General features: G+C 40.6%; 3 protein-coding genes across 6 annotated transcripts in view; 2 read left to right on the top strand and 1 right to left on the bottom strand.

The window, feature by feature from the left end:
* The first annotated feature begins 809 nt into the window (after positions 1-809).
* Positions 810-9,157, top strand: ctdsp2 (CTD (carboxy-terminal domain, RNA polymerase II, polypeptide A) small phosphatase 2). 2 transcript variants are annotated; one of them, XM_030139183.1, is made up of 7 exons: positions 810-1,485; positions 3,877-4,040; positions 5,169-5,267; positions 5,710-5,766; positions 6,388-6,480; positions 6,826-7,011; positions 7,345-9,157. In XM_030139183.1, the coding sequence occupies exons 1-7, from the start codon at positions 1,425-1,427 to the stop codon at positions 7,468-7,470; spliced, it is 786 nt and encodes a 261-aa protein (XP_029995043.1). In that variant the 5' UTR covers positions 810-1,424; the 3' UTR covers positions 7,471-9,157. The 2 variants fall into 2 exon arrangements, with proteins under 2 accessions (XP_029995043.1, XP_029995042.1); XM_030139182.1 differs by having other exon boundaries at positions 811-1,485; positions 5,166-5,267.
* A 615-nt stretch (positions 9,158-9,772) lies between these two features.
* Positions 9,773-14,756, top strand: tmbim6 (transmembrane BAX inhibitor motif containing 6). Its single transcript, XM_030139184.1, has 10 exons — positions 9,773-9,981; positions 10,571-10,670; positions 10,773-10,881; positions 11,692-11,812; positions 11,933-11,981; positions 12,173-12,270; positions 13,000-13,079; positions 13,193-13,293; positions 13,547-13,622; positions 13,849-14,756. Exons 2-10 carry the CDS (start codon positions 10,615-10,617, stop codon positions 13,870-13,872), a joined length of 714 nt encoding a protein of 237 aa, XP_029995044.1. The 5' UTR covers positions 9,773-9,981; positions 10,571-10,614; the 3' UTR covers positions 13,873-14,756.
* Positions 14,757-14,806: 50 nt separating this feature from the next.
* The window catches only part of nckap5l (NCK-associated protein 5-like), a 39,306-nt gene continuing 27,543 nt past the window's right edge, over positions 14,807-26,569 (bottom strand). For all 3 annotated transcript variants that reach the window (XM_030139179.1, XM_030139178.1, XM_030139177.1), the window contains 7 exons: positions 25,129-25,221; positions 22,021-24,848; positions 20,321-20,447; positions 20,019-20,091; positions 18,429-18,704; positions 16,952-17,103; positions 14,807-16,036 (listed from right to left, as the gene is read on the bottom strand). In XM_030139179.1, the coding sequence (XP_029995039.1) occupies positions 15,776-16,036; positions 16,952-17,103; positions 18,429-18,704; positions 20,019-20,091; positions 20,321-20,447; positions 22,021-24,848; positions 25,129-25,221 (3,810 nt within the window). In that variant the 3' untranslated portion in view covers positions 14,807-15,775. The remainder of the gene's footprint in view (positions 16,037-16,951; positions 17,104-18,428; positions 18,705-20,018; positions 20,092-20,320; positions 20,448-22,020; positions 24,849-25,128; positions 25,222-26,569) is intronic.

The following is a 26,569-nucleotide window of genomic DNA, read 5'->3' on the forward strand; positions in this document are numbered from 1 at the left end:
TAGAAAAGTGTGATTTTTATTTGTATTTAAAATTTGAATGCTACTTAAAATTAAGTTTATGTAGAGATTTACCATGGCAGTTTGCAACTGCAGATTCATCATTGCATCAGTGAAAGGCTGGGTTACATTTTGGGAATAGAATTAATAGTACACAACAATCCTTCTTGTAATAAAGAGAAAATAGCTTAAACACTAGTAATATCAAGCCTACTAAACAGTAAATATAGAAATAGGGGCGGGTGATAAAATTATGATTACTGATATTATGATATAATTTGAAGCCATGATAATTATATTTATTATGATGTGCATTTCTTTCTTTCTTTTTTTTAAAATCTGGGCTCACATCAGATGAAGCACTTGAGACGTTTTGTTTAACTTAATTGTACTATTTTATATATATCTGGGATTTTCTCTATAACTGTATCGAATATCCATAAAGAATCGGTTTTAAAGATGATAAAAGTCACGATTTGATATTTATTGTGACAAACGTTTGCTGTATCAACTATTTGAAACTTTTTATCGCGATAACCTATTCGACCATATCACTGCGTTGTTTATAATAAAATAAAAAACCCCAAAACATTACATGATAAAGATGTCAGTAACAAAAGAGAGGCAGAAAAATGCGGTTGATCTTGTCGGCCAAACTAAAACTGTTTATTTATTTCTCCGTCGTTTACTAATAATGTGATCTCATTTGTACGAGCAGCGCTGGAATGTGTTCGGTGGAGGGATGCCTTGGCCACGCCCACCTCTCCCGGCCGTCCAATCTGGGAGCGGGGCCGGTTTCAAGGCACCCGCGGAGTCCCAACCGTAGAAAAACAAACCCCCGGATAACAACAAAAATAACATTTTACGCCAAAGTGCGCCCGAGGATATCTTTTCCCGTATCGAAATGTGCTCTGGTGACCGATTCTGTCTGTTTTTCACCGCTCTCCGTGGCCTTTCGGGCGATGTTGTTTATCTGTAGTAAAGGGGGACTTGAAACCGGCCTCCCTTGCCCCATTTCCTCGGTTGTTTTCCTTCTCTCGCCTGGATTCTCCATGTTGTTGGTGCAAAAGTGAGGACTTCGCAGCGACGGGAGAGGGGGGCTGCTCGGCGATATTACCCGTAATAGTAGTGGTAAACCCGAGACGACGGAGCTGACAGAGTCTCAAATAGCCTCCAAAAAACATAACCAAGTGCCTTGCCCCCTCCCCAGGCGGACCTCCGAGAGAAGAACAAGAAGCGGAGGGAATAAAGAAACACAGGAACAAGATAAATCCTACTCTCATCGAGGATTGTAACTGAGGCGCGGCTACGGATGACAAGTTCCCTCGGTGAATTATTGAGTCAACTTATCAATAAAACCCAATGAGGGATGCCCATCAGTGCTCGGGGACAGGATTTGAGGATTTTGAGGGCTCCGTGATTGTCAGATGGAAAGTTCTGTTATCACCCAAGTGCAGAAAGAAGACGTTCAAGTGTCACCGAAAACAGGTGAGATGGCCGTGTGTTGTGTTCACGGTACCAAATGTGGCTCGGTATTATTTGATTATTTTCTAGATAATGATCGGTGTGATCGGGAAAGCCTGTATATAGTGCGCCCATTTGACAGTTGAGCGCGGTCTGAGGCGCATTGGCTTTTTGGCATTTACCAAGATGATCTACAAGGTTTCGATTGAATAACTCCCAAATAAACCGAAAGAAAAGTCGAAAAAGCCCTATCCTAATTTCCTCAGGAGGTGTTTTGATGTTTGCCCCCAACTGCAGATCACCCCCAAATAAATAAATCTGCTTCATTAAAATACTCCTTATTATCTCGTACTCGTCTCATACTAGAACCAGTTTAGTTTTTTCTCACTCTTATTCATCATACTCGAGGTATTCGTATGTTTTTAGGCATAAGCTCAAGTGTAAGTTGACAGTCTCTTGTTACGCACAGGGTTCGCCATCCGGAGCTTATCTATTGTTGATCCTATTTTGTCTTTTCTGTGAGGCTTTTTTACATGAGGTGTTGTGATTATTCCTGAGCTCTTGCTGATCATGGCCACTTCTCCAAACAAGCTGTTGTGAATGTAGCCTATCTATCTATGTACGTATGTATATATGTATGTAGGTCTATCAGGTTCCAGCTTGTTTGGCACCATCCCATTTCCTACTACTATACTACCTGGTACAACATGAGAGACTCCTCTGTCACCACAGGCAGCCCTTTAGTACAATGCACATCTATAATCTGTTTTGTCCATTTAAAAGCTATGCTGTATTTTATTCACGTTTTGGAGAAGGGGGGGTGGTCACAGATAAGTGCGCGTCACTAACACCAAGGCATGATTGCTGCACTATTTTCGTGAATGCATGTATTTAATATCACAAAAAACCCACCGATCACAGCCTCAGTGCAACATTGTGATAGATATTATTGGCTGAGAGCTTCAAAGGGATCTACTGTGACTGTGGATTAACACAGAGACTGTATAGAAATACCAGGTGCCGCGGTATTGACAGCGGAATGCACAAACACACCCCTCCGCACACGCCCATTGTAGCGCCGTTTCAAAGATTTCGTTGTTTGCACGCTTTCCTTGGGCTTGAAAGAAGATTTGCCCATTGATTCTGGTTCATTTATTGGCTGTTAATGTCACACATTTTGCATGATCGCAGGTTAGACTCAGCTCAAGCCTTGATTTGGGTTCAGGGAATCTTTTATTTGCATTGAGTGAGTGGGTTCAAGTGATACACTGCAAACTGGATTTGTCCAGTCTGTCACTGCAGGATTACTCTGTTTTTATTCTTTTACGTGTGTGTTATGTCATGCATGGCTAACAGTGTCTCTGTTTCAAACCATCAGACTCACTGTAATCATACTCATCCATGCTTTCCAACTTATGTGGATTGTGTTGAACAATGTCCAAAGAAAAGTGCTGGATTGATGGGGGGTTAGATTTCATCTTTGTATCTTAAACAGTTGTGTAACATGCTTCTTCATGTGTCTGCATTATGTCTTCAGAGCACTGAAAGCCCAGGGAACAAACCATAGAATACATGAATAAAATGTGCAAGTTCTAAGTCGAAGTGAATACATTCACAGGTTGATTTAATCTGTTCATCTTTCCACTAAGGATTGATTGTATCTGTGATTTACTGAATGACACTGTATTGATGGCTATAAATTTTGCCTCTGTTTGCAAGTCCTCACACGTAACACACTAGAGGGGACTTGCATAGCTGAGTCCCATTAAGAATGTTTTTCACCCTTTCTTTGACTTCCACACAAGTCCTGTATGGGCTGGAACCCTGCTGGTTACAGTGGCTGATCAAAGACCTGCACAGACCACTGAGGTGTGACTGCTTGTCCGGCTCACCGCCTGCTTGTCTGTCTGTCTGGTTGCTCTGGCTAGCTTCAGCCTGCCAGGCATCCCTGAAAGGTCTTGGAGTTTAAAATGGTTGGAATGTTTTCTGTCTGTGTTTTCTGTTGAAGGTACTGCTGAAAAGTGTGGGTTTTCCCGCCCTCTGTGATTATATAACATGTACCAGCCATTTCCAGCAGCAGCAACAGCAGCAGAGGCAGGCGCATTAAAAACAGATTTCATGTGCAAGCTTTGCCATCTCAGTAGACAGATGGATGGTGCCTTAAGGAAAAGGGAAGCTCATTGTATTTGTTATGTGCAATGTGCAGCTTATTAGGCCACATTTCTTACCAAAGATATTCTTTTTCTTCATTTCCTCTATTGTTTGTATCATGATTTGTATTGTGTGGAACACAAAGATTTGCATTATGTGTTGCTGAAGTGAGCTCTGGTATGTAATCCAAAACCTCACTGAGTATTTTCATGTTTATACACGTAGTTTGACATAGTTTGCTCCTTTTTTCTCATTACTACACAGGCCAGGTGAGCCGGTCTGCCCTGAAACAGCCTCGGAGTTGTAACATCTTCAAAGCGCTCTTCTGTTGCCTCCAAGCTCAGGATGGCCCCAAACCACCACCATCACCACCACCACCTTCCCAGCAGGCCTTGCTGGAATCACAGGAAAATGGGACGGTTGTCAAGGTAACCCTATTCTTATTCCAGCAGTATTTCACACTACTGAAAACAATTTGAAGATGTGAGTTCAGTCATGCCTCTTTTTGTTTCTTTAATGTTTTACTTCCCAGTTACACCCACACACACACTACTTGCCATAAAGGAGGAGGTGATTGTTGTAAAAGTGTGCTTAGTATAGTCTTCAAGCATTAGTTTTTACAACTGTGCATTAAAACCACTACTGCACCTGTTCGGAGCATCTTAAAAGCTAACAACAACTGTCTTCGGATACGGAATGACTTTGATGTTCACACTTGATCCTCCGTAGAAGATAAGAACGGCAGAGCGACTATCAGTCCTTTAGGCAGACAGTGAGTGCTCACAGTGAATGGTGTATTGTGCGCCTCATAATTGCTGAGGTGGAGAAAAAAATAAAGCCTTAAGCGCTCACTGCACACGGCCGGCCACACTGGTGAATGCTGTCAGCTTGATTAGAGCCCTAGTACCATGTAAGGGCCATTTTAATTAGATGCCATGTTTGTTCACATTGAGGAGTGTCCTCCAGCATCAGGCGCAAACAGGAAGCAGCATCTGTAGGGCCTGGTTATTGTCTGACAGGCTCCCACTGAAATGAAAGTGAATTAAAGATTGGTGCCGATGGGGTTATATTGCGTTGTGTTTATTGTTTATTTGGAAAAAGAAGATTGCTGTTGCTCAGAGGTGGCATTTTTACTAATTCAAAATTGGTCCCTTAATGTTTTGGCTACTTGTGTTGTGTAATATATGAACTGTTATTTCAGTTGAGTTATGTTCAAAGCCTGAAATGAAACCAAATAACCTGTTTATCAAGATGCTTTAGAGAGGTACACAGCTGTTAGGAGTTACCCATGTATGCACATTCTGAATATGTGTAATGGTGAAACTGTGGCAGTAAATAATTCACTTGATTACTCTTTGATCTGTGAATACATACATCTAAAATGGCATATGCTGTAATTTCCAGGGGTTTGATTTAAGATCCGGAAAATGTCATATAAATCTCTGCACTATTGGATAACACTGTACTCTCTAGGTATGTACGTAGCACAGGCATGTCAAATGGTAAAGGAGTGTACAGGACAGTATACTAAAGAATGTCTTTGTGTGTCTCAGCAGTCTGAACTCAGTCTCCTGCCAGAGGTGAATGCCCAGGACCAAGGGAAGATTTGTGTGGTTATAGACCTGGATGAGACCCTGGTGCACAGCTCATTCAAGGTACGAAAGCAGTCACAGGCCTGATCAATCAAGCTTATCATTTTTCACGTCAACCTCGAATTGTCTCATTTTGATCTTCTTAGTATAAATTTTTGACCTTGTAGCTTGCATGTAATGATGCTATTTTAGTCTTGTCTTCGTGAGAGTATTCAGTAATTCACAAAAAAACAACAAATATATTCAACTGATACTGAATAAATTTGAGTGTGTATTTAGGAAGTATATGGTCTGGTATTACTGTTAATTTGACCCAAACAATTACATGTTTTAATAACATCAAGTGAATTATATAGTATTTGTATAGGCTATGCTCTGTGATTTATGTGAGCGGTGTGGAGGCTGCGTCTAAGTGTTCAGCTGTTATGTAATGCCATGTGGATGTACACAGCGCGGCTCATGTGAATGAGCATACCAACCATCTCCCTCTGTCTTCTCCCCCCAGCCTATTAGTAATGCAGACTTCATCGTGCCTGTGGAGATAGAGGGGACCACACACCAGGTAAACTACTGTATGTGTGTGTGTTTGCTGTAGAGGGGAGGGGGCTGTGTTTGTGTATGTATGTTGATGTGTTTGCAGCGGTGGCTGAGCTAAAAAAGGGATGGGTCTTGTAACTATTGGCCAGGTTTAGCTATTACTGGTGCACAGAGCCCTCTACTGGCCAGATGTTGAACAGGGAATCGGAAATGGAAGTGGATGCATCAGCAAGAAAGAGTCATTTCTACCCAGTTTATTAAAAAATCATTAAGCCATGCAGTACATTTTAATTTCTGTGTGAAGAATATGTTTGGAAAAATGCTTGGCGCAGCGCACTGGACCAGTTGTTCATCTTGGGCAGCATGCTACTTGCTAATCACCATGTGGAAATGTACTTAACTCAGAAATGTAATTCCTGGGACCCCGTGTGCTGGTAAGGAATCCTATGTGGGCCTCTGCCTGGTTCAAGTAATCCAGGATAGGCTGGTTAACACTGGCACGGCCTATTCTTGATTACTTGTTTCAGGAATCGGCCATTAGCAGCAAACCAGCGTGAAGAAAACAGTGCAAATGTAAGACTTCAGTAGAAGCCGAGCAGTGCATGGAGGGTGAACATTGTGCTGATTCCCTCTGTGTGTTTTGCAGGTGTATGTGCTGAAGAGACCCTATGTGGATGAGTTCCTGCAGAGAATGGGGGAGTTGTTTGAATGTGTGCTGTTTACAGCTAGTCTCGCCAAGGTACTTCATACACATCAGACACTGCAGATCCTGAAATAGATCGGCATATTTTTTTTTTTAGCATAAAGTTTCTTTTGCTTGATGTGATGTTTGATCAATCAGCTATTTTTTTCTGTTTCTCCTGACTTTTGTTTCCTTTTACTGTGGTTGCAGTTGCTTATAATTCTGTCACCTCAGTAGAGAACCTCTTCACTTTTAATTAAAACCAGTGTAGATTTTGGCCCTGTGATGCAACTTTCTGTTAGAGTAAACATCTGCCATATGTAGAGAGCGCTTCATTAGCCTGACCTTACACACCCTGCTTTTCCCTCTCCTGCTCCCCACCTCTCCCCTGGCCTTCTTAAGTATGCAGACCCAGTCACGGACCTGCTGGATCAGTGTGGTGTTTTTCGGGCCCGGTTGTTCCGGGAGTCTTGCGTTTTCCACCAGGGCTGCTATGTCAAAGATTTGAGCCGCCTGGGCCGAGACCTTCACAAAACTCTGATCCTGGATAACTCTCCTGCCTCCTATATCTTTCACCCTAAAAATGCTGTAAGTGTGATCGGCTTCTGTCCATTACGTGATAATTATTCCAGTATATAACACCAATGATACTTTCTTTGTTCTATAAACAGGAAGATCTTATTTTGTAGTTATCTGATGAGGGATGTGAATTTAAATACTTAGACAAAATATAGTTTGTGAGTTTATGTAACATGTCCTATGTATTTTGAGAGGGGCATATTCCACATTCCCATACAAACAAAAACCGGCCACATTTAAAACTGTTTAAGACAGTGCACTTTTTTTTGTTAAATCTATATTCAGTTTAATTTGAACCCTGCTTGTGTCACTGTAGATGAATACATGTAAACATTTTCTCAGGTTCCTGTGGTGTCATGGTTTGATGACGTGGATGATGCCGAGCTGCTCAACCTTCTGCCTGTGTTTGAAGAACTTAGTCAAGCTGACAATGTTTACACCCGTCTGGACCAGCTCCGTGGACATTAGCTCTTAAAGGACCTCCATCTAGAGCTGCAGCTTGAAACCTCTTAAACTGCAACAGTACCATACATCAAGATCAGATATAAGGGCTGTTTTTTCCAAGCATTGCTCTCTTTAGCCTGTGCACAAACTTTTCTATTTAGAAAAATGTATTAGCATGAGGTTGAGGAAATTCCAAGCTTGGAAAACACAATGTCTTTGGTTAAACACAAAGTCTAGATTGCAATCTTGGGCCTTTCCTCTGAACCTAAGTGCTGACAATATCGACAACCACTATTTGAAAGCACTACGAGGAACAGTGGGAAATGTCAACCAAAGCAGTCCCAAACACAATCAGTCCAGTTAGCATGAATATTAAAGTGGTTCTTTTGCCAAAGCAGAAGCCTTCCTGCCCTGACTTGACTTTTGGACATTGTTTTTTTTTTTTTTTTAATTATTGTGCCTTTTAGGAACAACAAAAAACATCAGCTCTTTTTTTAAATTTCCACCAGATTTTATACATTTTTTAATTTCTTTTTATAGGTTATTTTATAAGGAAATCTATTTTTAAACAGCGAACATGGTTCTTCTATGCAACCCAGTTCTGTAATTACATGGACAGTACCTCGTAAGTCAGTAACTGCATTTAGCAGATATAAACATTAGCCTTATTTACCTGTAAATGAGCAACAAAAAGTGTATTTAACTCATCTGTGCTGTACGATACACATAATTTCTACAGATTTTGCAGAAATACAGTACTATTATTATTGGTCAGATGACTATTTGATGTATTCCAAAGTTAAGTATACGGGGAAAATCTTTTCTTTTATGGTCCGTTGAAAGCAGACACACTGGAATATGTTGGCACATAGGAAGTCCATGAACGCCACAGTTTTCAGTCAAGGTTTAACAATAGCTCATTTGTAACTATGTTTTTCTTTTATTACTACGTGACAAACAACTTGCACTTGTTTTGTATTGACAGTGCTAAAATTAAAAACTGTGCCTTTGAAATTCGGACAGAGAATGGTGTTCTGCCTGAACAGAGATTTGTAGGCCTACACATACTGATGTGTCATGCTGAGCGTGAGAAAACACTGTCAAGAGCAAGTGTAATGCCATGTGGATGTGGTACTTGCAGTGCAACACTTGAAAATATCAAATTTGATTTTTTAACATGTGTGAGTGTTTTTTCTATATTTATTGGCCAAATCTTGTATTGTCCAGTACTTCTTAATGCATAACATTTTGTATTGTAATCAGTTTGCCTACTTTTGAGGCTGGCCTTGTGTAACTAGCTGTTTTATCTGTGCCTAAAGACACACATTTTGCTGTCAAAGTTCATGTAAAACTGAAGAACCATAAGGATTTCATAAGGACTTCATAACCAATCAAGAAACAGTTGCAGATTCAGTCATGCATGGAAATGGTTTTTTCATGATAAATTCATTACAGACATTAGACTTGGGTAATATGGTTTTTCTATGATGTTTTAATGTTTGATGCAATTCTTGCCTGCATGTTAACTAGTCAAATATGACAATGAAAATGTACCAGTTGTGATGACCAAAAGTATTTGTTGAGGCAGTCACAATTTGTCTTTGTGTATCCAAATGAATCAAACTCATTTTGTCTACATGATCTGACCAAATCTCTTAACGGCAAAGGTGCTACCAGTTTTTATGTGAAAATAAAAATTGGTTATATTTTACTCTTGGTGTCTTTTTGTCTCAGTCCACTACAACATAATTTAGCCTGGAATATTTGATCCTCTACAACATAGTGGGTCTGTTTTAATATTTTACATTAGTGTTACATTTATTTGGAAAATTACTTAAAATAAAGCAAAAATGGTAAAATACTCGCTAAAACATATAGGGAACATAATGATAATTTATTTGACAATAAATTACTAGATTGGATGAATTTGTGATATATTAATGGAGTTGACTTGATTACTAATCCTTTTGCATGTGACAGTCTGGATCAACACAATTGCACTCCACAGTATTCATTTGCATCAGCCGAGCATTTACTCCATTTTTATAATAACCATATCATAGTAGAGAATTATTAGTTTCATACCGCACATGAAACGTACACTTAAGGCTAAATCTCTGATTTAACGGGTGTAAAATAGAAGGGAAAAGCCACTTTACTCGTACGCATGGTTTTGGTTTGTTGTAGACCGCTAGTGAGTCGGCCATTTTAGGTTGTACCGGGGACATTACTCTGTGACACACCGGAAAGCACTTTTGATAATGAAGGTTCCATATGTTAGTTATTTCCAAAGAAAACCCGACAGTATATAACACGCTGTGACTTCAAAAATAAAACATAGCGTATTATCATCTATATTTAGCTCAATAGCCGTTTTATTTCCGCTTTACTGGCCGCTACAACATTCTGGGCGTTTCCATGGTGACATCACGGGGCTGACTGACACGTACTGTTTTGCCAACAAAAAATAACAGTGAAGCTAAAGCAGGAAGAACAAAGCTAGGCCACCACCTCAGAGCAGAGGAGAGGCGAATGGTGAGCATATTTACCCAGAATATCCTGCAGTTTATAATCATGGTGTATCGAACTACTAGTAGCTGGAACGTTAGCCTAGTTTCTGCGAATGATTAAGCGAGGCGTCGAATTGTGTTGACATACGTTAGAGTTAGCTAGCAACGCTGCCCGTTATTCAACGTTGTTGGCTAGCTGCTGGTAGCTATTAATATGTGCTCATGTCTTGTGCGTCAGGCGCAGTTTCAACTGTCTGGCTCTTGTTCGATCGTCTCTTTCAAGTTCCAAACATTATACTAAGCATTATAAATATGTATTCTACCTTCAAGCAGGTAGACCGTCCATAGTAGCTTTAATGTAATGCGTTTTATCATTAATGCTAGTTAGCTTGCTAATCTTGACTGCTGTCTGACCACTCAACGCTGGACAAATATTTAGCCTGTTGTGTAACTCAGTGTCGTAAACTATCATTTATCGGTAATTTAAGTACGCACTTTGACCTTCCATGATTTATAGATTTGATCTAAGCCTATATAGTGAATTAACGAGTCTAAAAATGTATGGTTGCAGCTACAATAGTTTGACACTGTTTTTGTTTCTGTTTTCTTTTCAGAGGAGACATTGTCAGATCTTACGATCTCAGTAACCGTTTTCACCATGAACGTGTTTGACCGCAACATTAACTTTGACGCCCTCTTGAAGTTCTCCCAAATGTGCGTAAGAGTACAGCAGATGTGTGACAGCTATGTTATCTTCTCTGAAACATCTTTCCATTGTCCTCATTGTAATCATTTTTTTGTTCATCTTCTCCCCAGATCTCATTCCACCCAGGTGCACTTGAAGAATGTGTACTCCAGTTTGGCAGTGTGCATGTTTGTGGCCGCAGCTGGATCTTACGTCCATGTTGTCACACGCCTCTTTCAGGTTAGTCTGTCATGATAACAGCCTCATGAACAGGTTTTACATTAATGCAAATGTTGTGTTTAATCAGTATCAGAATACTCTATTAATCCCAAGGGAAAATCAGCGAATTATCATGAAGTTATTGTAACAAGGAACTTCATCCCACTCCTTTTCAAATGTTTTTCTTTCTTTTTATACAAATATTTTTATGGTTTGGTTTTAATGTTCTATTTGAAATAAATAAACAAACAAAGGAGTAATTTGTACTTTCAATTCAAATGGACACAAGGCACAAACCTAATGAAAAGTTTAATCAAAGTAAGTGAACAGGAGTAAACGCAAAGCCGCTCCAATGGACTTCCTGGTCTGTGGTTGTAGGAACATTTTGGAAGTATTCATTGATTTATGGACAGAGTTATGTGACAGGTTTAAGTAACAGTCGGCTCAACAAAACAATTTTATATTAATAGAAATTACTGTGATCCCGTGACACTTCAGTGGCAGTAAGCTTTCAGGCTTTGAGAAACTGACCACTGTTTTTAAAAAGAATGGATTAGAGGTTAAAGTGTTTGCAAAGTTCAGCTTTTTTCCACCTGAAGCTTTGAAGTTTTACAGTTATTTACCATAAGGCTTGATGTGTATTAAGCTAACTCATTGCAACACAGTTTTAAGACACTGCTCTTCATACAAGCAGAAGTGGTGTATGAAGTCATAGCTCTGCAATGTTACCTCTTGGTTCCACTTTCAATGTCACTGTTACTTCAAATGTTATTCCCAACAAATAAACTATTATGACGTTAGCTCCCATTTTGACCCTTCCTCTGTTATCAGGGTGGTGTGCTGTCTGTGCTCGGCTCACTGGGGATGATGTTTTGGCTTGCTATGACCCCTCATAATCCTGAGACGGAGAAAAAGAGACTGGCTATTCTCGCAGGATTTGCCTTCCTTACAGGTAAACTGATGCTGTTCACTGATTAAATTGTTACGTCAACGGAGCTGAACAACCAGCCTTTGTTACCTAAATGTCACACAGAACTCTAAAGGCAGTGTTTTGCTTCCTGTCTCTTACCAGGTGTTGGCCTTGGTCCTACACTGGACTTTATCATCGCTGTCAACCCAAGGTAAACCACTCAATACTTAACATCCTCACACAGTTGCTGTCAAACTAATCGAAAGTTAAATATTATATGCATGAAACTTAAAACACTAGTCTTAAATTGAAACAGAATGAGGATTATCTGTTGGTCTGTCTAATGGAAAGCATCTATGACATGACAAAAAACTGACAGTGCTGGTGTTTGTTTCTCCTTAGCATCATTGTGACGGCTTTCATGGGTACCTCTATGATCTTCATTTGCTTCACTCTCAGTGCCCTCTACGCTAAACGCAGGAGCTACCTCTTCCTGGGAGGTAAAAGCAACTACTGAATTCAGTTCATTATGTATAATTTTCACTTTGAGAAGGCACGATGTGAAATTCGATGTATCCCTGGAACACAAAAGTTTACTGACTCATTCATTGTCAAAACAATGTTGAGTAAATGCAGTTTTCCACATGATCCACTTGGTATGGGATGGAGAGATATTCACAGCTAGCAAGCATCACAGAATGAATTAGTGGACCTGAGCTGTGACCATGAAAGGAGTGTCAAAACTCGACATGCAAATTAAACCTGACTCGTGTCTTATCACCTGATCCGTGCTCACACTCAAGTATTTGTAGACTGTGTTATCCTCTGGAGGAGTTTGGATTGAGTAAATAATCAGATATGTAATGGTAAAAAATTATATGTAAAATACTGGCATTTTGGTCAACGTAAAATTGCCCATAGTTGTGAATGTGAGAGTGATTGGTTGTTCGTCTGTATATGTTGGCCCCGTGATGAACTGGCAGCTCGTCCAGGGTGTACCCCGCCTTTCGCCCATAGGTAGCTGGGATAGGTTTCAGCACCCCCCGTGACCCTAGTGATGATAAAGCAGGTTTAGAAGATGAATGAATGATAGTGGCATTTTCCAGGTTGTGTTTAGTTATGCATTTTATTCTCTCAACCAGTAACCATATAAGAACAGGTCCATGACTCATCCTGGCCTTAAGTTTGTGAAAGGCAGCTCCACCTGAATGCTGCTTCTTTCTTCTCAGGCACACTGATGTCTGGCCTTTCCCTCCTGTTCCTGATGTCTGTGATGAACATGTTCTTTGGGTCTGTGATGCTTTTTAAGGTACATAAAACAAGTGCTGCCTCCCTCACTTCACGTATGTCACTTATATTTTCCCCTTCCTTGTGCAATAAATAATTTTTTTGCGTCGATCTTTGCCTTTTGTCCTTTAACAGGCTCACATGTACCTCGGGCTGCTCATCATGTGTGGCTTCGTCCTGTTTGACACCCAGCTCATCATCGAGAAAGCAGAAAACGGGGACAAAGACTATGTTTGGTAAGGACTCGCAAACCACACAGCTCCTATCTGTGAGCTCACACTATCCTACATCCAAAATCATGCAAATGCATCAGTCCACAATGAAGTGTACAACGTCCTATCACATTCAACAAGACAGATTGGTCCTAATAAAACGTTATGAGGTGTTACATTGGGCAAACTTACAGATGTCAGTCTGATGCTTTTTTTATGTAGAAGTGGCATTTCACATTTAACATTATTATATAATAATCAATTTTTTTTTTTAAAGGCACTGTGTGGATTTGTTCCTGGATTTCATCACCATCTTCAGAAAACTGATGGTCATCCTCGCCATGAACGATAAGGTACTGAGTTCATTTTGTACTTTCCTTACCAACTAAATGCTTTTTTCTGTTCTGTGTTTTGACCACATTAAATATTGTGTCCCAGCTTTTACAGGTCATTTTGATTGTATGTTCAGAGATACTATGTCTCTTTCTAGGATATGCAAATTATTCCTGTATTGTACATTTCATTAGATCCTGCTTTAAATAGTTATTAATATGGCAAATCTTTTTTTTCCTTTTTCAGGACAAGAGGAAGGAGAAGAAGTAAAGAGCATTTTGATGAGCTTAAACATAAAACAATCTGTCAAGACAAGGCACAATTTGCAAACTTTTCACTTTTTGTCTTCATTTCTTCAATTAACTCCTATGTGGTCTTAAATTATTGGAGTTTCTTTGATTTCTAAACTTAAAACAAGGGTTGAATGTACGTTTACAGTACACTAATGCTAGTCTCATTTTGGCTGTGAATGGAAAATAGACTAATGCTGCAGTGATCATACTTGGCCTGTAGAGGGGAGTGTTGTCATATGAAGGCTCCCAGAAGCTGATCAGCACTTCATGTAAGATTTTCATATTACTGTTATTTAGTGCCATACAATAATTACAGGATAGGCTCCTTTTTAGTGGGTCATGTGGATTTCTGAAACTGATCGTTTTCTTTGAAGTTATGTAATTACATTCATTGATTTGCTTATTTATAGTTTTCCTCAGTTCTCTGTAGTGGAGTGTCACAAGATATAATGTCCCATGATTTTTGACAACAGATCCTTTGATATTCCCTGTGATCGTTGCCCAAAACATTTTGTTGACCAACATTTTGAGTAAAGGAACGGTGAAGCCTGTCAGAATCACCGGACTCGCTCCCTCAGATGGACTTCGAGCAGCTCGGTGGTCAGGATGTCGAGACTTTGGCAGGTGCAGGAGGAAGAGTGGACGCCATCTGTCCATATTTCCAACATGGATAGTAAAGACAGGCAAACTGTTCAAACCACTCCTATTGTAAATCTAAATATCTGTTGTCTAGGAATTAGTTTGCCAAATGATGTGACGTTAACCTTTTTTGAAAGTGTATACTGTGAAGAATTTATTTTATTGACGTAAAATTGAAACTAATAATTTGATACATTTGCTCAAATAAATGTGTTGAACGTACTGAATTATGATCTTGTTTCCTTCCTGTTAAACACACTCACTCAAATAAGTAAATCAAAACATTTTAATTAGAAAGTTGAAAAACGGCAGTAGGTACATAGGACCTCTATTGGCTAGGGAACAAACAGCAACAGAGATGTTGAAATACAAGATATGAACATAATCTACTAAGCGAGGAGACTGCAATTTTCACAGAAAGATTACAAAAAAGAAAATAAATAAATAATAGAAATACATATTCATTGAATAGTGTAGCCATTTCTCTTATCTATGTTATTATTGCTGGTATATATTACCTTTAAATGTATTATGATTTAAAACAGACATATTCTGACAACCTTCCTTGGTCGCAAACCAATATCAACATGATCAATAAAATCGTTTATACATTTAAAATCGTGATGCATGGATTTAGCAATTAAGAGTCACAGACATGAACATTCATCTTTTAGAAGCTCCATGTTTTTTTTTTTTCAATACATTATGTGGTGAAATAACAGAACGGATGTACTGATAGAGTACAGTCAGGTACTGAACTGGACAGCATTTCACTGCTTCCTTGATCTGATGCACATAAAGATTCGTCAACCGGGATGAGAAAAAGAAAACACAGGCAGAAGGCAAATTTCAGTTGAACAACCACCGGGAGTGACGTTTGTGCCATGCGTTTTGTAGTCCTGTATACATGAATTAAAGAGACGTGTCCACAGTCAGTCTGTGAAAAAGTGAAAGTGAATAACCTACATTTTTGGGTGGCTTTTGGCTTCATGTTTATTGGGAATCCTGAGGAGAAGTCCATCAATCCATCTTTCCAGTTGCAACAGAGAAACAGACGATGAGACGGCGTCGTTACCGGGTCAGATTCTCACGGACATCAACAGAGCACAGTTTGTTTTCCTCAAAAGGTCAAAGGTCAGCAGCATCACAGTACAACCAGCCAACAGGAGATGTGTTTGGCTGGGTTTTATTGTGTCGTCAAAGTCTAGTGGACCAGATCAGGGTTTTCCTCTCCGCTCTGATCATCCTTGGCTGCCGCAGGACGACAGACTGTCATACAGAGAGTCACTGAGCGACTCGGGGGTCTCAAGGACTTGAGGGCGACTCGGGGACAGCGCCTCCTCTGGCCGCTCCCTCAGCAGCTCCAACCCAGCCTCGCGGCTCATCTCGGGGACGCTGGGAACTCGAGTCTTCCCCCTGCGGCTCATCCCCGCCTGGGCAGGGACGGGCAGGCTGCCTGGGTCCACCACCCGGCTGGAAGAAGGACCACCGGCCTTCATGCTCTGAAGAAGCAGGACATTTCATTTTATGTAACAAAAACACAAGTGGGTTACAGAAAATCAACCAACTGTGAATCTTTAATATTGAGGTAATTAATTATTTCTGAGGGAAGAATGTGGCTCTGTGTTTTTACATTATGTAAGATGTGAGTGCAGATTTAAAAATGTATTTCTTGTGGCTGCAGAGCATTTCCAGTGCGCAGGTGACCCAGATAAATCCCTTTTCTATACTCCAGCCCAGCACGGTCTCATATACAAGGTTCATACACATTTTTCAAGGTCAAATTCAAGTACTTTTCAAGCACTTTTAAGGGTCATTTTCAAATTTTTCCAGCACAGCACTTTATCGCTGGGGTAAAATACATATCTACAGGAATACACATACTCATTTTCCTTTTTTTCACTTTTTATCACAATGATGTACACTGTATTATATTATAAACATCTAAAATGATGTTTCATAACTGCAAAAAGTTTAGAAATTAATGGAGAGCACAAAGTTTTATCCCAAAAAAACAGGGAAGCCACTGGCGTTCTTCAGGCACACTTGCATTGAGACAAAGACCAAGTACCTGGAGTCAACCTGAGAGGACCTGGTAATTTTCTTTTTTGACATTAAGTGTTATTTTTCAAAAGGTATGTAATGTATGTCTCTGTAAGTAGCTTTTTGGCTTGCCATCTAACCTGGCAGAGTTAATATTAAAAATAAATAAGTAAATCACATCACAGAGTTATAATTAGAAGCACTTTCAAGCAATTTCACAGAAATTCAAGCACTTTTCAGACCTTGAAAACACAACATTTTAAAGGATTTCAAGCACCCTGCATATAAAAACATACTCCACTATTAATTTGTTTGGCTTTATTTTAAATGAATCCAAAAGAGCTGGAAATATCCAAATGAACCATTATCCCTACCCCTCTGAACGGTGATCCAAATGGTACCGGCTCCTCCTCTTCCTCCTCCACTGCCAGGTACACCTCCGCTGGCCCTGATGGGGTTTTCAGGTTGGGGAAGGTCCAGGTTTTGGTGCGAGGGGAAAACATGTTTGCACCATGTCCGTCTTTATCTGTAAAAGCATGGATTAAACACATATATAGATGCTTTTAGGAGAATTTTTCGCTGCTTATTTCACTCTGAGCTACAGTTTGTATTTTAAAGATGTTCGTGTATGAAATGAGGCAGAGACTCCATCTGTGAAAAGCCATCTGTTTCCCATGTGTCTGTGAAAGATTTAGAAATGCACTAGAGTTCACCATTACATTACATGCACTATTGTTTGCCTTAAAAGCTGAAATCAACAAAGTATTTCCATTTTATGCTACATTATACTTCTACTCCACTACATCTCAGGGGAAAATTTTTTTTTTTTTTACTCAACGCTACATTTGTCAGACAGTTTTAGATTCTTTTCAGATTACCAATTTCTATCTCCTTCCTGTACAGCGTTACTCACATACCTCTAGTGATAAACCCAAAGATTAAATGTTAAAATTATCCTCCTCCTTAAGCTAAATCAACTCTTTAAAAACCATCTTGGCATAGCAGTTGTCAAAAAACTAATCTAGTCTTGTGTTAAATAACTACTCTGCATGTTATGTCATACAAAAACATCAGCAAAATGGCCACTGCCTTAGCGTATTTTTACCTTAATCTTTGAGGGTGAGGTAAAAAAGTATTAAAAGATGTGAAAATCACAACATATCTTCTATTTCCACTATTTCTGTGTGCTACATATTGCTGTTATCTTCTGATTTTATCATATTTTTCTGCTCTCCATCATTTTTAATATAGAGATTGAACTTTCTTAATGTCAATATTGTTCCTGCTTTTGCAGCTGTAATTATTTTTCACTGCTGTAACATGGTAAATTTCCCTGGTGTAAGACTCATATAAAGGATGATTTTATCTTATAAATGTGTTCATGATGATGCTGCAGAGACAATATGATAGTGTCACCCCCACACCAGACTAAAAATGTACTTATTTTCAATCTGATAGTTCAATAGTTTTATCACAAACTGCAACTTTAGTGACTTGTAAAATTCCCTTTAAAATTGATAAAGGTCACATATGTAAATGATGGCATAATCAAAAAATTACTTGTCTTGCCACTGACATTACTTTTTTTTTTTTAACAAAATAAGGTCCCAGAGAACATAACCAGAGGGCATCACTGTTGATTAAACTACTTAACATTATATAAAATAGTTAAAATGAGCTAAACCTTAAACATATACAGCAGTAAAATGCAACAAATACATAAAAGCAGCAGTAACATGAATCTAAAAACACCATTTATGACAGTAAGACACTGACAGAGACCATTTCCTGCACAATAACTTTTCTACATTAAAGCTAAAACCATTGTGGAAGTGGGCAGTGTGTTGGTACCTTCGCGGATGACGCCTCCTGAACTCCTTCCTTCCAACATGGAGCCGTACTGAATGGTAGGAATCAGCTGTTTGTGCGGTGTGTAACACTCGTCCTGTGAAGGCAGCTCTCGGTCCAGGGTTCGGGCTCGTCGACCGGCCCTTCCCGGGGAACTCGAGTGGTGCTCGGCCCCGGCCCTGGTCTTGGACAGACTCCGACCTGCTGCACCACTGCTGCAGTCTGGCAGGGGGAAAGTACCGATACCACTGTCCAGAGTGTAAGTGGAAGCACCAGAACCTACAGAGAAACAAGAAAAGAGGATGTAGTGACTGACTGACCTGAAAATACACAATTAAGAAATACATGAACTAATTAATATGCAGAAAAGGAGAACAAAGAAGTAAACGTAAATTAATTAACTCCACACTATTTATTTCATCTTACTGTAGACTGTACAGACTGCCCTTAGGGGCGTGGCTTGACGTCTTTGATATGCTAATGAAAGTATGCACCAATTTTTCTCCTTAATATGGAAATTATGTTTGTTGCAGTTAAATCCTTATGGGCCATCACTGATCTGTGATCAGTTCATCTAGTTTGAGTATTAATGCTTTTGTAACCAACATTCAAATCTTATTTAACCTCTTTAAATAAAAATGAATCCATAACAACAATATTTGACTGAAATTAATAAATTCACCAAAAGCAGTTTTTACCCTATGCTTATAACTTAAATGAAGTTTATGGAAAATGATATGTACATACATGTCTATTACAGCTGTGTCTTTATTACTCAACTGTACATCAACTTCTGATGAAGTTCTTTTTGAGTCTTGAGGTTTAATTAAAGTGGAAATATGTAGTAGTTGGTTAATATCCTCCTGACACCCAGGAAAGAGAAAATTTTAGCTTTTTTACATTAAACAGCTGTCTTGATTGAAAACTGAATAATGCAACAGTTTTTTCAGATCCATTTTTAAAATTACTTTTATTTATTTATTTATTTATTTTTAATGGAATGTCCTTTGCAATAAACAGCATTTTTTAAGTAGAACTGTCAAACTTTTATCCCCTACAGAAGAGGAGTCTAAGGAGGATATTACATCTCAATTATATATTAACATTGAATAATTAAGTTAAATAAGTTAAGAGTGATTATAAGTAGCTGTACTTTTAACAAACCAACGTTGTACATTGAAATGACCCCTTGTCCCTTTTAACAATGAGGGCTCCCTGCTCCTCTACCAGTACCACAAACCCCTCACCTCATCTGTTCTAGTTTCTCCCATCTGCCCCCATGACCATGCACTGACCCAGAAAGACCTGACAAATGTAGGTCAACATTTCTGTAAAAATTTGATACATCAACCCTGATTTGACCTTGAAGATGAATGGTTAAAGTCAATGCCCAACGAGCTTCCCAAGTCGCAGCTAAATATCAAACATGAAGGAGATTGGACGATTTGATGAAGAGTAATTGTGTTGACACTGATGGACAGACACACAGACAAATGCTGCAGGGTATGACAGTACTCCTGCAGCAGATGGCTGGGTGAGGGGTAAAAATGAAGGAACATGTGCTGGGACAAATTCCTGGCGGATGCTTCTTACCTGCAAAGTGTTGAGAGTGAACTGAATCCGCGAGGTTTTCATCTGAAGTGATGTTTCCGATTCTATCTGATCCCTGCATGAAAGAACAACAAAGTGACAAGGTAAGGTAATGAATGTCAGCTCCTAAAGTCAGTTTGGAGAAAAACAAGTTTGTCAAATGAGAAGCCAAATTCAGCCTGGAAACTTGATACTAAACGTATTACACTGATGATCTACTTAAGAAAAGACACTTGACATGTTTGATGAATTATAAATGTCTAGTGTTTGAAGAATAAACAGCCAAATAAACATGAAAGAAGTACCTTCTCCATATCATCTCGACTGGTGGTGTGACTAATGACGTCGCTCTGCTGAAACACTGGCTTAGAGGTTTTACAGTCAAACGAGAGCCGGCGTTGGGGCAGGCTGATCATGTCCTTACCATCCACTCTGCACAGAAAACACAAGCAGTGGTAAAAACCTCTGCACTTTAAAATGTGTCATTCTAGTTTAGCTTTAAGGGGGAAGAGCAATATACTGACTTAACCCATAAAGACTTAAACAGCCACTGGCAACTAAAATCATCTACTGATCTAAAAATGATTAGTAACTTCTGAATCACAAAAGTTATTAATACATGTAAATAATTGGTGAAAAATGCAGTTTGTCATTTTTTCATGGTCATAATATATGACCCATTTGGACGTTCAAAGGCTCCATAGTGAACATGGAAACATCATCATCTTCTACAACATTGATTCACCAGTAAAACCCATGGAGCTGGATCAATGACGGTGGATGGAGATGCTCGTTTTTAGATTCTGCTATTGATATCTTTGCTGAAAAAGTAACTTTTTCTTCAGTTCTCTCTGTTTTTGATATAATAACCCTCAACTTTAATCTGAGCTTTTATTAACATCTACATGATTAGTAAATTAAATACAGGAAAATACCTGATTTTTCACTGAAAAAACACAAAATACAGAGGATAATATAATAAATGGTGATAAATCACATAAGAAATGTTAAATATAGAGAAAAATTAATGTGGGAAATGCCACAAAAGTAGCTCTGGGTCTTTATGGGTTAAAGCCTAAATTGCAAAATCAGTCAAGAATAACTCAGACCTGTTTCATGTAATAGATTAATTGCATTTTGATGTTTTATTACATTTGTTCCCAGTCAGAATTATTTCATGGTAACACAAAACAATGGAGTGGCCAAGAGCAGAAAATTCATATAAAACCTGAGTATAATCACCAAACAGCAAAGGTAAGACAACATTCATGATCATCGCTTTATAATACAACCTTTATTTTTGCTCTTCTTTGCCTTGTTCAGTGAGTTTTAGAGGTAGAGACATAATACTTGTATTGCTGGATCTGCTTAGTGGTGCAAAGTTTGTTGCACTGGTCTGTTGTTTTATGAAATTATTCATGACATATCCTAGCCTCAGACAGTTTCTTTTCAATATTTGCTCATTTAAGTGCATGTTGTTTAAATTGTATTTTCTTGTCCGAAAATTGGTTTGGTTGAGATTTAGCTGACATTCCTCTCCTCACATGGATATCTAAAATGTATATATTGCTACAAGCGTTGCGTAGCATTACCATGGTAACATAGACGGGACAGTCTGTAAGAGGTTATAAGAAGTTAAACACCTTTGTTATTGTTGCGTGTGAATTGTTTAACTAACTGCAATGTAAAAAAAATAGTAGCTAAAAAAGTCACAGATTTTATGGCTGATTTGATGCTCGGTTCAGTTGTAAAAATGACATTAATAATCACATTAATAATCACATTAGTAATCAGACAGTTAATTTGTGGAAGTTTGAATGTGTTTTCCCAGGGAGGAGGTGAAGGGGGGTGATTATATCTACCTTTAAAGTTAACCAGTTGCTTTAATGAAAAAAAAAAAACCCAAACTATTTGAACCATGTTTTGTCTTGATCTATTTTTTTTGCTCGTATCACTCATCCCTTCTTTAAAGCCGTCAGTTTATTTAGCAGCTCCGAGTGCTCACCTGTTTAGCAGCTGTTGCATGAAGTTGTCCGAGCGTCCTCCCCTGTACATGACAGCCAGCTGTCCCTGAGCTTGGTCCATCACCACCTCACAGGAGTGACCCCTGCCCGACCTCTCCACATACGCCCTCTCCTCCTCCAGCGCTCTCCTCAGCCCCTCCGCCTTCTCCATCAGAGTCGAAATGTTCAGCCCCTCCACACCTTCTTTACACCTGGTGGCCATTTTGACGGAGTCCCTGCCGACAGAGGGGATGTTGATCTTCCACTCTCTCTTCTCGTCCTTGGCTTTGGTTGCGTCAGTCTTGCGGCTCAACGCGGGGAGTTTGCTCTTTTTCAGGCCGAACCAGCTCGCGATGCCGTTGGAGGCTTTCTGTTTGACCTCGCCGCCCTGTCCTCCTCTGTCCTGCTCCTGGAGCTTCAGCATGTTCTCCTCGATGCCCTTCATTACCTTTTGCTCGATGGCGGACTGTGGGCTGGGGACCGGCTGCAGCGCCTTCTCCCCCTGGCTGTCGGACATCGGGGGTCTCGGAGGAGGAGGAGGGAGACTGTCTCCATACATCGGGTTCTTCTTCCCTTTCCCACTGATCTTGGTCCTCTCCTCAGATTTGGACGAGTACCGCGGGGCCTCTGTGGGTTTGCTTCCTCTGTGGACTGACGGGCCCTGGCAGGGTTTGGACGGTGACTTCGGGGGGATTTTGTTTGGACTGTTGCTACTGTGAGGACCAACACCAGATTTAATGTTGTAAGCTAGATTCAGGGAACCCGGACACTTGATGTTGTTGCGTAGTACCTGTGGGGCGTCTGTGTTGGGGGAAGGCAGACCGATTTTGCTCTTGGAGCCTTCAGTCTTAGTCACACACAGTTCTTGTTTACCCACTGAAGGCTGAGCTTTTGCTCCTGGTTCATAGATCTGAGAAGGACCTGAGTACTTCAGACCACTCCCTTTGGGTTTACCGTCCAGAGAGTCTGTGTATTTTGAATGTCTCTGCTCCTCCTTGAGGAGCTCCACTGACCTCTCTGCTGTCTTACTCCTGTCTTCACCGTACGTCCCGTCAGTATTCGCTGCCTCCGCTGGCCTTAGACTCACTTGCAAATCCTCGGAGCTCCTCAGTTTTCCTAAAGCAGCTAGTCTGTCTTTGAAAGCATGGTGACTGGAATCAGCCTGGGATCTGGCTGATGCCACACCAGGCCTTTTGGGGATGGATGAGGACTCAGTCCTCCTTGTTGGAGGTGGAGGTGGAGGATGGGCGACCTCTGCTGTGTTCTCCTTTGTATCCACATCCTGCTTCTCTCTGCTTCGTGAGTAGTTCGTTCTACTCTGAGCTTTGCTGAGGGCGGACGAGCTGGGCAGGCTGTGATGGTTAACCCACACCGGGCTGTCTGAATCTTCTTCATCATCTGACGTGGACTCTGATGTGGAGGAGGACGACTGCTTCCTCTGAGGAGTGGGGTTCAGGACACTTTCTGGTAGTGATTTAACTAGCTTCCTCTCGCCGCCATTCACTTTTGTTTGAGAGGGCAGTGTGGTTCTTTTCTCAAGACTCACAGCTGGTTCCTCTTCTCTAGAGCTAGCAGACATTTCACAGACATTTTCATAATGAGGAACCCTCTGTGATACTTTAGGTGAGGAGGAGGATGCAGAGGACGAGGCTCCCACCTTGGACCCAGCACTCGCCTTAGGTACAGAAAGGCTGCTGTAGCTTATCTCCTTAGCTGCGGGGGAGCAGGTGTCTTCAGGTTGCGGTGGGGAGGTCGGGGCTGAGTGTGTGGCAGGGTAGGACTCAGACCTGGATGGAGGGGGAGGGGGCTGCCTGCACCTCTCTGTGGTGGTGGCTCTACGCGTGGGGACGGGGGAGTGGTACACCTCGTAGTTGTTGGTGCGGCAGGGGATTCTGGAGTTGCGGGTGAGCTGAGGGCTCAGACGGACAGAGGAGGTCGGAGCCTGAGACTTCTCCCCGATGGAGGGGATCTTCAAGAACTTAAGCAGTTTGGACGGGGAATTGATAGCTGCGGCTTTGACATCACTGAGACAGGAGGGGCTGGGGCTGACGGAGGCACTCGCTCTTACAGAGGACGTCTCCTGATCTGTGCTGTCTGTCTCTGGGACGGCTGAGGGGTCAGTGGTGTTGATGCCATCACTCGTTTCTGTTTCACAGTGGGAGATTTGCATACTGGGACAAAAACCAGTGATCTCGTCAGAGCCACTAGCTTTTAGACCCTCCTGCTCCTGCTCCACCTCCAGGCTGTCATCGCCAGTTCCCGCTACTGAGGACTGGGCGGCAGCTCCTGCTGTTTGCTGGTGGTTGTCATTCTTGAGACACTGTTTAGAGGGAACAGACTCGCCTGTTCTGCTCTTACTGTGACATTCACTCATAGCAGCTGCAGGAACTACATGGCTCTGGGTGGCTGAGTTGGCTTTTGAAGGACTACAGACATGGTTACATGGCTTCGGAGGACTGTCTGGGCTTCTCTTGCAGTGTAAACAGCAGGTGTTCCCTCCCTCACACTTCACCGCTCCATCCCCGTTGACGTGCTGGTGTGTGTCGGCGTCGGTGCAGGAGCAGTGGCAGTGTGTGTGGTGGGATTTGCACTGGAGTGGAAGTGGGTCTGCCGTGGCCAAAACAGCTTCTGTTGACATGAGCACCTGGCTGTAGTCGCAGAAAGACAAGCTAGTAGTGGAGGGGTGGAACTTCAGAGGGTCTGTCTCCTCCATCTTACGAAGAACCTCCAGGATGTGTGCTTTCTTCTTGAAGAAGGGGGACAGGGCCTCCATGGAGGTGGCCGGACCACGGGGGCCTGGAGAGGCATGTTGTGTGCGGTAGCCATTTCCCTGTGGAGAAAAAAAGATCTGTATCAGCAAACTATTCACTGCTGACACTTCAGTAAACAATGCAGTTCTTCAGGACCTTTGGATTTACACGTATAGGAAATGGGTGCGGGGGTTGACTGGCTTTTTAAGCACAATAATGGAAAACAGAGCAAATGTCAGAGCAGCTATAACGTCATGCACATGTCGAGACTCTGGTGTCACTGAGAGGTGATGATATAATCACACAGTTTCACTCTTAATGTTTGGTAAAGCTCAGCTGCGTGGGCTTTCTAATAATCACCTTGGCTTGTGCTTCAGTCTGTGCAGGCTCCACCTGTTTGGCAGAGTCATTGTGCAGCTGTGCATTGTAGTCTGGGAGGGGTCCTGCCTGGACCTGTAACAAGAGATTCATGAGGCAATTATGATGACACTGTATACACTAGAGGCTATTGTACACCCAGACAACTAGGAGCTACATTGTCCTGGCATCTGTTGGAACAATATAAAAGTGGAGGTGAGAAGACGGAGATCAATTGTGAGCTCGCCACCGTTTGAAAGAATGAGGGTAAAGTGAAATTAACAGCTCCATCTGGGCTTTAGAAGAAGAGCGGTGCACTGATATACTAGAGGTATTTAGTTTTGACTTGATTTTTAGTCTTCGTTTTAAATTTTTTTTTACAAGTACAATATTTATTGTTTTGTTTTATTTCTTCTTGACCTATTTTTAGTCATTCAAGAACAGTATTTTAAATAAACCTCTGTTTTCTAAAAGTGGAAAAAGGTCAGTGAAAGAATGCCTAAATGCTGTGCCATGTCCTGAGTCCTGGGAGTCTGGATTTTCTGTCCTTTTCATCCACATCCTGTGCCTGAGGTGTGAGGTAAAGGGTGACACTAGAGTGGATTTTCATTCTATGCCACCCACTTACAAAAAAATATATATATTCCTGTCCCATTTTAATCCCAGGAGAACAACTCTCATTGAATCCTGTCCCGTTTTTCCCCACCTGTACCTCTAAAGGTCACTCATCACCAAGTAATTTACATCTTTTGCAACAGGATAAAGAGTTTTAAGAACTTTAGATACACTGATGCTAATTTCTTAAACATTATGTCACTTAAGAATGACTAACATCTTCCTATATGAGTTGAGTGGGATATTATTTCTGATTTCAGCATCTAAATATTAAAAATGTAGTGAAAGGAGAAGAAGCCAGAATTAAAATGACAGTGAGATGATGAGCAATGTATTAAAAATAATTAAAATTATGTTATTTCAGAACTATAGTATATACAAAAAAACTGGTCTATTTTGTTGAGAAATGATTTCCAGTCCCACTGATTTGCTTTTTTTTTTGTTGCCCTATCCTAATCATGTGATAAACAGTGAAATCAACTCTGTCCTGCAGAAACCCCACAGGAATCTCATGACCCACAGGATTCCCAAAAATTATCACCCTCACACAGAGTCATGGTTTATGTCCACTGATGATCCCCATCGCACTGCATTCTCTAAATCTATTGCGCACAATTTATGTTAAAGTACCTCTGTTAATATAATATTTGCAAATTTGACACACAATGCCTTACAATTCTACTTTCTCATCACATTGACCGTAAAGACTATTAAGGCATATTTGTGATACTGGGCAATGGATGAATTTGAATGGATCTGAATTACAAAACCTTTTTTTTTTTTTTTTTTTTTAAACAGTCCCATATTGTGCATTACACTCTTGAACCAT

The sequence above is a fragment of the Sphaeramia orbicularis genome, chromosome 7 (genome assembly GCF_902148855.1).
Source record: "Sphaeramia orbicularis chromosome 7, fSphaOr1.1, whole genome shotgun sequence".
Classification (NCBI taxonomy): Eukaryota; Metazoa; Chordata; class Actinopteri; order Kurtiformes; family Apogonidae; genus Sphaeramia; species Sphaeramia orbicularis.

Excerpts from the sequence above, each read along its gene's own strand:
- ctdsp2 (XM_030139182.1), top strand. The coding sequence starts at position 1,425 with ATGGAAAGTTCTGTTATCACCCAAGTGCAGAAAGAAGACGTTCAAGTG. Across the intron at positions 1,486-3,876 it reads TCAAGTGTCACCGAAAACAG|GCCAGGTGAGCCGGTCTGCC; the intron begins GTGAGATGGCCG and ends ATTACTACACAG. Across the intron at positions 7,012-7,344 it reads TCTTTCACCCTAAAAATGCT|GTTCCTGTGGTGTCATGGTT; the intron begins GTAAGTGTGATC and ends ACATTTTCTCAG.
- tmbim6 (XM_030139184.1), top strand. The coding sequence starts at position 10,615 with ATGAACGTGTTTGACCGCAACATTAACTTTGACGCCCTCTTGAAGTTC. Across the intron at positions 13,080-13,192 it reads GGTCTGTGATGCTTTTTAAG|GCTCACATGTACCTCGGGCT; the intron begins GTACATAAAACA and ends GTCCTTTAACAG. Across the intron at positions 13,294-13,546 it reads GGGGACAAAGACTATGTTTG|GCACTGTGTGGATTTGTTCC; the intron begins GTAAGGACTCGC and ends TTTTTTTTAAAG.